Here is an 11,489-nt window from a genome sequence, read left to right on the forward strand (position 1 = left end):
TGTGCACAGAAATGAGTTCAAGCAGCACCATTTTGAACACTTTATTATTGAACGAGCAAATCACAGCAGCACAACACTGCAAAGGTTCCAGACCTCGGGCACTGGAGGCTGAGGGAAAATCCTGCCCCGTGTTCTTCTCATTGTAACACATCAGCACAAATTTAGGGATGGATTCCCACCTCTGCCCCAGCCCTTTACATTCAGCAGCCAGTTCCAAGCAGCTTTCTTACAACAGTGCACATCAGGATGGTTTTCCATAGCAAGTGCATGGAGAACTCAAACACCCGAATACCAAGGGGGAGGGGGGAGGGAGAAACAATTAGCTTTATATTAATGAATTCAAACTCTTCAAGAAATTAAGTTATCTCATAAAACTTCAGATTTAGAAAGCGAACTATCTGCAATCCAAGCAAGCTTCCTTGCATTCACAGCATCCACCACCACCACCGTATAAAAGGTGATGCCTTCCCACAAAGAGCAGGAAGGAGCGAGTGCTCAGCAAGAAACCAGAGTTCACCAGACCCTTAAACATGAAAAGCGTTACTTGTAAAGCAACACAGTCATTGGAAGCTGATTGGAACTACTCACAACTCGTGGTTAATCCAGTGCAGTCAGTTGCCATAAACAAAGTTGTAGACAAGGAAGGTGGGTGTTTGGCAATACTCGGCTGCAAACTGTTTGCCATCCGGTGTGGGGTCAGAGAAGGCGATGTCCTCGGTGCTCAGGTAGCTGCCATACATGAATGTGCTCCTGGAATAGAATAGAGCTGTCAGAACCACACTGTGACCCATAGGAGCATCATCCCAGCCCCTCTCTGTAAGTAGCTGATGCTGAACCTAAAGGGGGTGTGAGAGCCTTGTTATGCAGCTCTGCTTTCAAACAGCAGAGGACGGTTCTGATGCCACTTTGAAGCACGGTTTAATTAGGAATCAGGAAGCAATTAAAGACTGGGAATAAGGAGAATATAATACTGAATACAGGTCACCATGGCTCAGGGCAACACCGCCCACAGAGGGAGTGGGAACTGATTGACTTTCAGAATACTGAACTATAATGGAATAGCTTTATATATACACATATAAATACAGGCAGATATATGCATATACTTTCTGTGCACCTATATGTACTGTGAGTATATGTATATTAATGGCTATGTATTACTATGAACAGACCGAGGGGATGCTTGGTTGGTTTATTTTCTTTTACTCCTCCTCCATGTTTTGCCTGAGCCAAACACATTTGAAAAGTTCACAATTTCCTGCTTGGAAAACACTTGGTAAGTTTGGGCCTCAACTTATCAAGTACAATAACATCAAAAATATTCTTTCCTAACAAGCAGAGTTTCCCTTGGAAATTCCAGTCCTTGGAGCTGCGTGTTCCAGTTATACTCAGCCATAACAGTTTGGCTCAGTTTGGCCATAGGGCTGACAAATAGCAGGACACGGGGAAATGGTTTTAAGTTAAAAGAGGGAAGATTTAGGTTGGATGTTAGGGGGAAGTTCTTCACTAGGAGAGTGGTTAGGCCCTGGAACAGGCTGCCCAGGGAGGTTGAGGATGCCCCGTCCTTGGAGGTGTTCAAGGCCAGGTTGGACGGGGCCCTGGGCAACCTGATCTATGGGGTCTCTGTGGGGTCTCTATGGGGTCTCTGTGGGGATCCATGGGGTCTCCTGGGCAACCTGATCTAGTAAATGTGTATGTTTTGTGGCCCTGCCAGGCAGGGGGGTTGGAACTACATGATCCTTGAGGTCCCTTCCAACCCGGGTCATTCTGTGATTCTGTGACTAAGATACACACAACCACCCTTTGCTTCAATCCCTTCCTCCCTCTCCCAACTCCAACCCCATTGTGGCTCCATACCTGACCACGTCCACCAAGCGCCGTGCGATGCCCCTCCTGCGCGTGGGGCCGAACACCCAGATCCTGCTGACACCACACACTGCAGGCTCTGGTTCTGTGGAGCAGCGCCATGCTCGGTGCTGCTGCAGGGCATCCTGCCCAGGGCTCTGCGTAGTGCTGGGCTCAGCCAGCACCCTGAAGGCCTGCAGAGACAAAGAGAAGCCATTGAGCTGTTCTCTTCAGGGACACAGAGCCACCGATACCAGCTTAACCTTCTACTGGCCGCCTGGTCTGGTGGTTGGCAACCCTGCACACAGGAGGGGGTTGAAACTGGATGATCATTGTGGTCCTTTTCAACCCAGGCCATTCTTAACACCAGCCATGCAAACCCAACTCCTGTTAGCAACGTTACAAGCTGATACAAGCACGAGCTTTCCTCCTTCCCCATCCTGCCAGAGGTTAAGATTTCCAAAACACAAAGAGTCCCAGCTATCAGCCTGTAGTTCCTTCTCCTCACACAATTAACACACACCTGTTTGATTGATTCAGCCACCAGGCACCCAACAATCATCTTCTCGTTAGACACAAACAAGTAGGTTTTAGTCTTGGCCGGGCAACTCAAGGCAACTTGCTTGAAGCCCAGTTCATTATCTACAATCTCTCGCACATCTTCTGCCTGAAACATAATGAGGGATGCATTAGGTACCAGCATTCTTCAGCTCAGCAGGACAAAAGGAGGCTGTGGATGCCCCATCCCTGCATCATTCAAGGCCAGGCTGGATGTGGCTTTGAGCAGCCTGGGCAGCTGGTTGGTGACCCTGCACATGACAGAGGGTTGGAACCAGATGGTCATTGTGGCCCTTTTCAATCCAGGCCATTCTGTGATTCCATAACCCTGCTCTGCTCTCCTGTAGGCCTTCTGCATTCCAAGCAATGTATGACTGTGTGAACCGAAGCATTCAGGGATCCGAGCCATGAAAATAAAAAAACCTCATCTACAACACAAACCCCCAAAATAAACAAACATGTACCTTCTTGACTGCATATTTTGGGTCATCTGGAAGAATCAATACGATTTTCCCATCCCAGAACTCTGCCACAACCCGTTCTTTCTTCCAACACTGCCACAGAGAGGGAGGGGGGAAAAGAAAAAACACAAGTCAGTGGTTTAGCAAGAGAGGAAGTGATTCAGTGAAGATTCTGGCAGATGAAGCTGTAATTTGAACCACCTCAGCTTTCAGGAATAAAGTCAAATCACATTCATCAAACTGATGAACACAGTTGCTGGCACTGCACGCTACTTAAACTTTAACCTCCCATCTGGCTGACAAAACATTTGCCTGCAGCTGTCTCAACTTAATACCTGGATGATACGTGCTGTTTCCTCTTTACTCAGAGGGCAGTGAGGCCCAGCTGCTCAAAGAGCTGTGGGTGCCCCATCCCTGGTCACACAAAAGGACATGGGTGGGCTCTGAGCAGCCTGGATTGGTGGGGGGCCAACCAGCTCACAACAGGGGTTGGAACTAAATGATCTTTAAGCTCCCTTCCAAAACTCTGGGATTCTCCTGTGTCCTTCAGAGATGTGAATGCAGCCGTGGCCTTACCACGTATCTGAGGCACTCGAGGAATCTCTCGTGGTATTGGATGTGCTGGGCTTCATCCTCAGGGCTGGCAGCTGTGTATATCATGCCACATGATTTGCAGGCGATGGTACCAAAATGCTTCTGTCCGGCGTCCTAGTGAGAAGCAGAGCTGGTTAAGCATGAATGACACGTGCTCTGAAGGTCAAGACCACATTTAGTTGAAAGGAACGAGGTTAGGAATTGGTTATAGCAACAATGGTGACATGAAATGAAGGCCCATTTGTTTAGAGCTTCTATTTCCCTGTGCAGGCTGCTTGCCCTTCCCTGTATCTCAGTGTGGGCATCTCCTTGTCCCTCAGCACCTGCTGTCCACCCCCTCTCCATCATGGTCCCATAAACTGGCTGGGCTGGAGCTCGTGGCCCACAAACCACATTCAGGACAACATTGAGTGCAGTGGAAATGCTGCAGCTGTCCTCACAGTGCTGCTCTCATCTGGGTTTCTCTCTTCCATGCAGCCACCCAGCACTCAGATCAGTGCTCCACCCCACACAGCAGCAGCAGCAGGAAGGCAGATGTACTTCACAGTGCTGGGTTATACATTTCCATGCTGCCTTGGCTGCCATTTGCTGTTATAGCAGACACAGTGTGGTTTGTTTGAGGTTTACACGTAAGGAAATCTGCTTATTGCTTAACCTCAAGACACGTCTCATGTCCTTGTCACTGTGTCACGAGCCACCCCACTAACCCAGCATCCTTACAATGATCATCTGATCGCTGGATTGCTTGCACAGCTCTCTTGCTTTCTTGCTTTTCTGCACACCGTGAGGCAATTTTGCAGGCGGACTGGATCCAAAGGGAGAACTCAGTTCATCCAACGCCCTAAAAATCATTACAGAAAGATGTCAGCTGGTCATTCACACATCAGGCAGCCAGGGCAGGGTTGGGACTTTTATAACAGAACACCCCAAAACTGAGATACAGTTGTTGACAACTATGATGACAGCTGCTGTTTGGAGAGTGAGGAGGGCTCAAGGCAAAACAGGAGCTGCACAGCTATCAAGCTCATGATTAAGCAGCCCCTTATCATCCTATCTCCAGCATACTGGGACACTGCCATTAGCTGGAACTCAGCAGTCTCTTGAACATCCAAAGGGATACAACAGAGGAGACAGGGCCAGATCTATGAAGCACAGGGACTGGAGGTGAAGAAATACATACCCAAGCCCAGCGCTCCAGCCTCAAACCATGGCTTACTTGGAGCTAGGCAGTCCCACACAGGCTGAAAACCTCACCCCCAAGTCTGGGATCCAAAGGAACAAAACCTCCCCATAAAGAGTCTCTTTGATATACTCCTATTAAATTTAATACATAAACTTATGGCTGTAATCATGCTTTCAAAAACATGCTTGAAGAGAAGCCCTCCTTATTATAGATGTGAAAGAAGAGTTCATTACCAATTGTACCTGGGGCAAAGCACACCAAAGCCACAGTCTTTGGATGGTGAACTCAGCACTCTAGTAGCAGAAGAAGGCATGGAAAGCCTCTGTGTGCTCAATCACAGATAGGACTAGGAAACTCCATGTCAAAGATGTGAGCGGAGAGCACAAGGCTGACATATGGAGCTTAATGGGTTTATAACATACCCAGCAGAGCTCAGGGAGATGAGCAGGAGGGATGCAGCCCTGAATGCCTGTGATTTTAAATGCAGCTGGCAGAGGGAACTCATGTCTCAATGCACAACTGGGTGAGCCCTGGTGTGAGGGCTCAGTGTGTGCAGCTCAGGACAGCTGACCCAAGCTTGATTTGGGCACCCTGTGACACAAAGCAAGGACGAGGATCCTATTGTGCCATCTCAGCAGGAGTGGCATCATCATCTGAGATTACCTTACACAGCTTCAGGTATCCCTGTGCTGTGAGGAAAGCTGACTATGAATCACACACAGCATCAGCAACGCTTCCCTCTCAAGGAGAAAGATTGATCTCCAGTTACTGATGGGTTTTGATCTAGATGGGGAACCTTTAGCTGAGACCCACTGCAACCTGTTATTAACTGCACAGTTTTCCTTCAGACTTCCATAGCGTGGCAATCTCGGAGTGGGAAACTCTTAGTGTCGTGCAATGAACCTTAACGTGGAAGTGAGAGATATACCAAACTATTTTATAGATTCGGATACTAAGGAGAATTTCCAAAGCAAAAACTTCACATAGGAAAAGCTTGTGTACATCAGCTCCCCCAAGAGACAATGGCAGATCCAAAGCTGATGAGCAGTTAATCACAAACACCAGGCTTTGCACATATTCCAGGGTTCCACTTGCACCACGGAAGGTATTTGAAAAGCCACATGAGGAAGGAAAGCAAATATTGCAATCAGATCTTGCTTTCAACACTCTACTGTGGCAAAGAACTACTGTAGCTCGACAAGTTGTGGAAGGTTTGTTTTGGCTCCATCTGAAATGATTTCGAGTGTTGGGGGGGTTGCGTGCGTGTTAATGGCCACAATAAACTAAGCTTAGAATGTTTTGATCGTTAACAAAATATATGAAGGAGTTGAGTCAGTGTGGGAGGGGGACCAGCAGCTTTTCTCTCTAAAAGACCCATTCAGGTGGGAAAGAAGGAGAGGAAAGGAAGAAAGAGGAGAGGAAAGGAAGAAAGAGGAGAGGAAAGGAAGAAAGAGGAGAGGAAAGGAAGAAAGAGGAGAGGAAAGGAAGAAAGAGGAGAGGAAAGAAAGAAAGAGGAGAGGAAAGAAAGAAAGAGGAGAGGAGAGGAAGAAAGAGGAGAGGAGAGGAAGAAAGAGGAGAGGAGAGGAAGAAAGAGGAGAGGAGAGGAAGAAAGAGGAGAGGAGAGGAAGAAAAGAGGAGAGAGAGGAAGAAAGAGGAGAGCGAAGGAAGAAAGAGGACGCAGAGAGGAGAGGAGAGGAGACGGAGAGGAGAGAGAGGAGAGGAGAGGAGAGGAGAGGAGAGGAGAGGAGGGAGAGGAGAGGAGAGGAAGAGGAGAGGAGAGGAGAGGAGAGGAGAGGAGAGGAGAGAGAGGAGAGGAGAGGAGACGGAGAGGAGCGGAGAGGAGAGGAGCAGGAGAGGAAGCAGAGGAGAGGAGAGGAGAGGAAGAGGAGAGGAGAGGAGAGGAGAGGAGAGGAGAGGAGAGGAGAGGAGAGGAGAGGAAGAGAAGCAGACGCAGGGCAGAAATTTGAGTGCTGCTACATGGGAGCTTATCAACCACAAGCACCTGAGTGAAGCAGCTAATAGGTTCACCTCTGAAGCAGATGCTTCCCTGAGCCAACAAGCATTATTGCACTGCACCAAGATAGAAGGTCGGACTTTTAGAATGATTACGTGCATATTTCAACAATTATTCTGTCAATACAACACTCCTGATAGACAGCAAAGATGAACGTACCTCTTCTTGCTGGTAGGGGGCCCACTGAATATGGGGTAGACAAGGGCATTCGAAGATGCTGGAAAAGATAAGCGATATTATAGTGGCTCAGAGCAATATTTAGTCACAGAACACGTTGATACATGGAAACAGAAGAAGTTGGAAGCTCAGTTAAATCACATTCAATGACTATTGGCAGTAATCAGCTGGCAAAAGAAGCCAGAAGGGAGATTCCTAGGTCACCATTAGGCATAAACTTCATGCATATAACCTTGTGGATATTTAGCTAGCAGACAGGAACATGTAAGAGACTGGAGTTACCCCATCTCCTTCAAACCAGAAGCATCTCCCAAAAGCATTTCCCATGTACTGTGCACACCAGCTGCACGAGAAGACTAAGATACATAGAATTCAGCTCACCCTTCTTACTGCCTTTGCTTGGAGATTGGCTGGAAGGAATGCAATCGTCTGACTCGCAGGTTGTGGAAGGACTAATCCCACCATCATCCTGTAAATTAAGACAGTCTTTTAGGGTAAATACTCCCCAGCTCTCAGATAGCAGTTATAGAACCACACACAGTTCAGGCTCCCCACCTAACACTTATGTAGGTCTTTGTTAGCTTTGCTCCTCATCACACACACACAGAAATAACAAGGGGGGATGGTTTTAAACTGAGATAGGGGAGGTTGAGGTTGGATCTTAGGAGGAAGTTTTTCACCCAGAGGGTGGAACAGGTTGCCCAAGGAGGCTGTGGATGCCCCATCCCTGCAGGCATTCAAGGCCAGGCTGGATGTGGCTCTGGGCAGCCTGGGCTGCTGGTTGGTGACCCTGCACACAGCAGAGGGTTGGAACCAGATGGTCATTGTGGTCCTTTTCAACCCAAGCTACTCTATGATGATAACACAGCTTTCTTCTCAACCATCCTATTCAGGGCATTTCACTGAAGCACACAGGGATGAAAACAAACTGGGATTTTACCACTGTTTTGTGCCTTCCTAACACACCAGTAAAATAAAAGTAAAATCTAATTAAACACCTGGGCTGAATAATTAGAGCATACGTGAGACCCAGCAAACTCAGTGCATGTCACCTGAACACGAGACAGGCCCCGCTGACACCTCTACTCACCGTGCTCCCTGCATGGCTGCACTCTGCAGCCTCAGAAGGCTGAGAGGCAACACCAGGGCTGCCTGCACTTTGCTGCTGAGACGTCTTCCCTTCATGTGCAGTATTCCTCTCTTGATTTACACAGCTCTGGGAGTTCTCAACGTTGTTGTTTTCTCTCTTCTGAGGCACATTAGTACTTCTCATTGCACCACCCGCATCGAGGCTTTTGTTGGCATCAGCTGAACGAGAGCTAGGGGGACTCTGGACAGGCTTGAGGTCTAAGGGTTGTTTCTTGTGTGACTTCTTGCTGGCAGAAAAGAAGGCTGCTCCCAACTGAAGCTTCAGAGCTGGCTTCACTGTCATGCTGAGGACTCTGAAGGGTGAATCCATTTTCTTCTTAATTAAACAAGGAGTATTCTCTTTCCCCACGCTTGGTTTTTTTGGGGGTACGTCAGCTTTTACCTTCTTAAGGGGCTTGGGGGCAGTTTTGCCGTGCTTGGAATTGGCCACAGGCTTGGCTGGCTTCGAACTCGTGTTCCTGCTGACATTCACATTAACCTTCTCAGTCCTGCTGGCAGCCAAGGGACTCTTACAACTGCTTATCTCCCCAGAAGCTCCATTCTCACTCAGCTGTTTCCTCTCTATAATACTAAGGTATCGCTTCTCCTTGCTATAAAAGGACAGCACAGGCACGATGGGCTGGTACGAAGCAGCCGGCTTAGGGGATAACTGGGGGGATAACTCCCTGCTTGCAGCAGTGGGGATGCTGGCAGCCTGCAACGGGGACACATCCAACCTCCTCACTGGTGCTGGCTTCACAGAGACAGCTCCACTTTCCTCGTCGCTGGAGCCAGGTGACCATTTGATCTCAGAAGAGAACCAGCGAATTCTTGATTTCTTGAGGCTTTCGGCAAAACCCAGCTCCCTTCTCTTCACAGGAGTCTCAAAAGCCCTATGAAAACAACAAGGCAAAATGTCACATATACTAATGACAGCTCGGCAGTTATGCTTAAGTAATGCTCCAGGTCCAGCCAGCCCAGCTGCCTACACCAGCATATACCCTTTAACAAACACAGACCCAAGGCTGCCTTGCTGTTTTCCAACAGCAAACCAATTACCCTTGTTAGAGCACACATCGACAGCCACTTTCCTTTCTGCTTTCAGTGGGGGGGATGCAAAAATCCCACAGTGTTTCACACCAGGTTCCAAAAGTCACGCGCTGAACTCTCAATGTATTTTAGAGCCTGTCAGCATTGCACTAAGGGCCTAAAGGGGATCCACTTACACAAAGGCCACATTCAGCAGTAACATATTTGCTTGCTGTAAATATTTACCGAGAGAAAAACCTCACTATCTCAGGAATTTGTCTGTCCAGTTCAGAAGTAAAACTTCACCCTTGGTCTCTCCCCTCCCCTGACATATTTTTTGCGGGTGAAAGATAAAAGGAGCATGAGAAAAACCTCTTTTGCTGTGACAAAGTTACAAAGGGAACGGAACAGCCTGTTCTCACTCCAACAGCTCCGTGTCTCTCCTGCACTGAGCACCCCACAGCTGGATGCAGCACTCCAGGTGAGGCCTCATAGTGCAGAGCAGAGGGGCAGGATCCTCTCTCTGATCCTGCTGGCCATGCTGCTTTTGGTGCAGCCCAGGATACAGTGTTGGCTTTCTGAGCTGCTTAGGGCACAGTGCTGGCTCATGTCGAGCTGCCATCCACAGAATCACAGAATGACCAGGGTTGGAAGGGACCTCAAGGATCATGTAGTTCCAACCCCCCTGCCTGGCAGGGCCACCAAACATACACCTTTACTAGATCAGGTTGCCCAGGGCCCCATCCAACCTGGCCTTGAACACCTCCAAGGACGGGGCATCCACAACCAACCTGGGCAGCCTGTTCCAGGGCCTAACCACTCTCCTAGTGAAGAACTTCCCCCTAACATCCAACCTAAATCCACCTGTACCTTCATGTCTTTCTCATCTAAAGACAAAGAACTCAATGGGAGCAGTCCTGAAGAGAAGGACTTGGTGGCCCTGATGTGCTCCTGCAGCCTGGAAGGCCTGAAATGCATCAGTGGTGCCAGCAGGGGCAGGGAGGTGACTGTCCCACTCTATTCTGCCCTTGTGGGGACCCAGATGGAACCGTGCCCAGGCCTGAACTATAAGGATGCAGAACCAGAGATGGGCTATGAAGATGTTCAAAGGGATGGAGAGCCTCTCCTATAAAGGCAAGTTGATGGAGTTGGGCTTGTTCAGCTCGGACAAGAGAAGACACTGGGGAGACCTCACTGAGGCCTCCCAGTAGCTGAGTGGAACTCACAGAATCACAGAATTGTAGGGGTTGGAAGGGACCTCTAGAGATCATCGAGTCCAACCCCCCTGCCAAAGCAGCTCCCTACACCATGTCACACAGGTCGGCGTCCAGGAGGGTCTTGAGTATCTCCAGAGAAGGAGACTCCACCACCTCCCTGTGCAGCCTGTTCCAGTGCTCCGTCACCCTCACTGTTAAAAGGAACTTCCTATGCTGTAGTTTCATCCCATTACCCCTAGTTCTATCCCCACGCACTACTGAAAAGAGACCAGCCTCACCACTATGGCTCCCACACCTCAGGTATTTATAAACCTGGATCAAGTCCCCTCTCAGCCTTCTTTTCTCAAGGCTAAACAGACCCAGTTCCCTAAGTCTCTCCTCATAGGGGAGATGCTCCAGGCCCTTCACCATCTTAGTAGCCCTCCTCTTAGTAGCTCACAAGCAGGAGGCAGACTGATGTTATGCAGAGCAATAGGACAAAGGGGAACGAGCTTAAACCAATTCAGATTAAAGAGGTAATTCTTTATTCAGATGGAGGTGAAGCCTTGGCATTGCTACCCAGGGCTGTGGGTACCCCATCTTTAGAGCTGCCCAATGCCATAGATGGGGGGGGGGGGGGCACCCAACCTATGGCAGCAGGGGTTTATAAGATCCCTTCCAACCCAACCAAGCTGTGATCCTATAGACACCATAAAGAAGGAAGATTTATAAGCAATTCACATACGTCTCTGCGGGGCTCTGGCTCCTCTTCTGTGAGCTCACAGCAGCCATGTCAGCACCTGCAGGAAGGCAATTGGAGTCAGCTGAAACCCACTGTAATTAAAAGCTTTCGGTTAACGAAGGAAGAGAAGCTGAGGGTGGAATTAACGACCAATGGAAGCGGTTTGAAGGCAGGGTATAGGCCGCAATGTCTTAATTGAGCATAAACAAACGACACAGAGGAAATTTCTGCTTCTTGCCTGCCATACCCAAATGGGGGGGCGATAAGAAAGAAGGGTAGAAGCCCCCAGGTCCTATTAGGAAGGTTCCAGACCCCCATAGACCCCACAGACCCCCCACCCCACTCCCCCTCACCTCAGCGCCGCCTCAGTCACCGCCACCAACGCTCCCGCGCCTTCCAACCCGCGCGCATTCACCCGCCACACAGCCCAGCCGCTTCTCATTGGCCAAACGCCTTGCCGCTCAACACACCTCGCAAGGCCATTGGTCTGCTCGCTGCCCGCCGCTCGCTTTTCAGCCAATCAGACGGCTGTTCCCACCCCCTTAGAGGAAACTCCAACTCC

General features: G+C 49.2%; 1 protein-coding gene across 2 annotated transcripts; it reads right to left on the minus strand.

Annotated features, from left to right (window-relative positions):
- Positions 1-26: 26 nt before the first annotated feature.
- Positions 27-11,384, minus strand: ESCO2 (establishment of sister chromatid cohesion N-acetyltransferase 2). 2 transcript variants are annotated; one of them, XM_015859699.1, is made up of 11 exons: positions 11,278-11,384; positions 10,931-10,990; positions 7,923-8,853; positions 7,214-7,301; positions 6,815-6,872; positions 4,179-4,299; positions 3,441-3,572; positions 2,868-2,957; positions 2,369-2,512; positions 1,858-2,039; positions 27-750 (listed from the first exon to the last, which is right to left on the minus strand). In XM_015859699.1, the coding sequence occupies exons 1-11, from the start codon at positions 11,367-11,369 to the stop codon at positions 612-614; spliced, it is 2,037 nt and encodes a 678-aa protein (XP_015715185.1). In that variant the 5' UTR covers positions 11,370-11,384; the 3' UTR covers positions 27-611. The 2 variants fall into 2 exon arrangements, with proteins under 2 accessions (XP_015715185.1, XP_015715184.1); XM_015859698.2 differs by having other exon boundaries at positions 10,931-10,985; positions 11,281-11,371.
- Positions 11,385-11,489: the final 105 nt, after the last annotated feature.

The sequence above is a fragment of the Coturnix japonica genome, chromosome 3, assembly GCF_001577835.2.
Source record: "Coturnix japonica isolate 7356 chromosome 3, Coturnix japonica 2.1, whole genome shotgun sequence".
In the NCBI taxonomy this organism is placed as follows: domain Eukaryota; kingdom Metazoa; phylum Chordata; class Aves; order Galliformes; family Phasianidae; genus Coturnix; species Coturnix japonica.

Excerpts from the sequence above, each read along its gene's own strand:
- ESCO2 (XM_015859699.1), bottom strand. The coding sequence starts at position 11,369 with ATGAGAAGCGGCTGGGCTGTGTGGCGGGTGAATGCGCGCGGGTTGGAA. Across the intron at positions 6,873-7,213 it reads AAGCAAAGGCAGTAAGAAGG|CATCTTCGAATGCCCTTGTC; the intron begins GTGAGCTGAATT and ends TATCTTTTCCAG. Across the intron at positions 4,300-6,814 it reads CCCCCTACCAGCAAGAAGAG|GGCGTTGGATGAACTGAGTT; the intron begins GTACGTTCATCT and ends AATGATTTTTAG.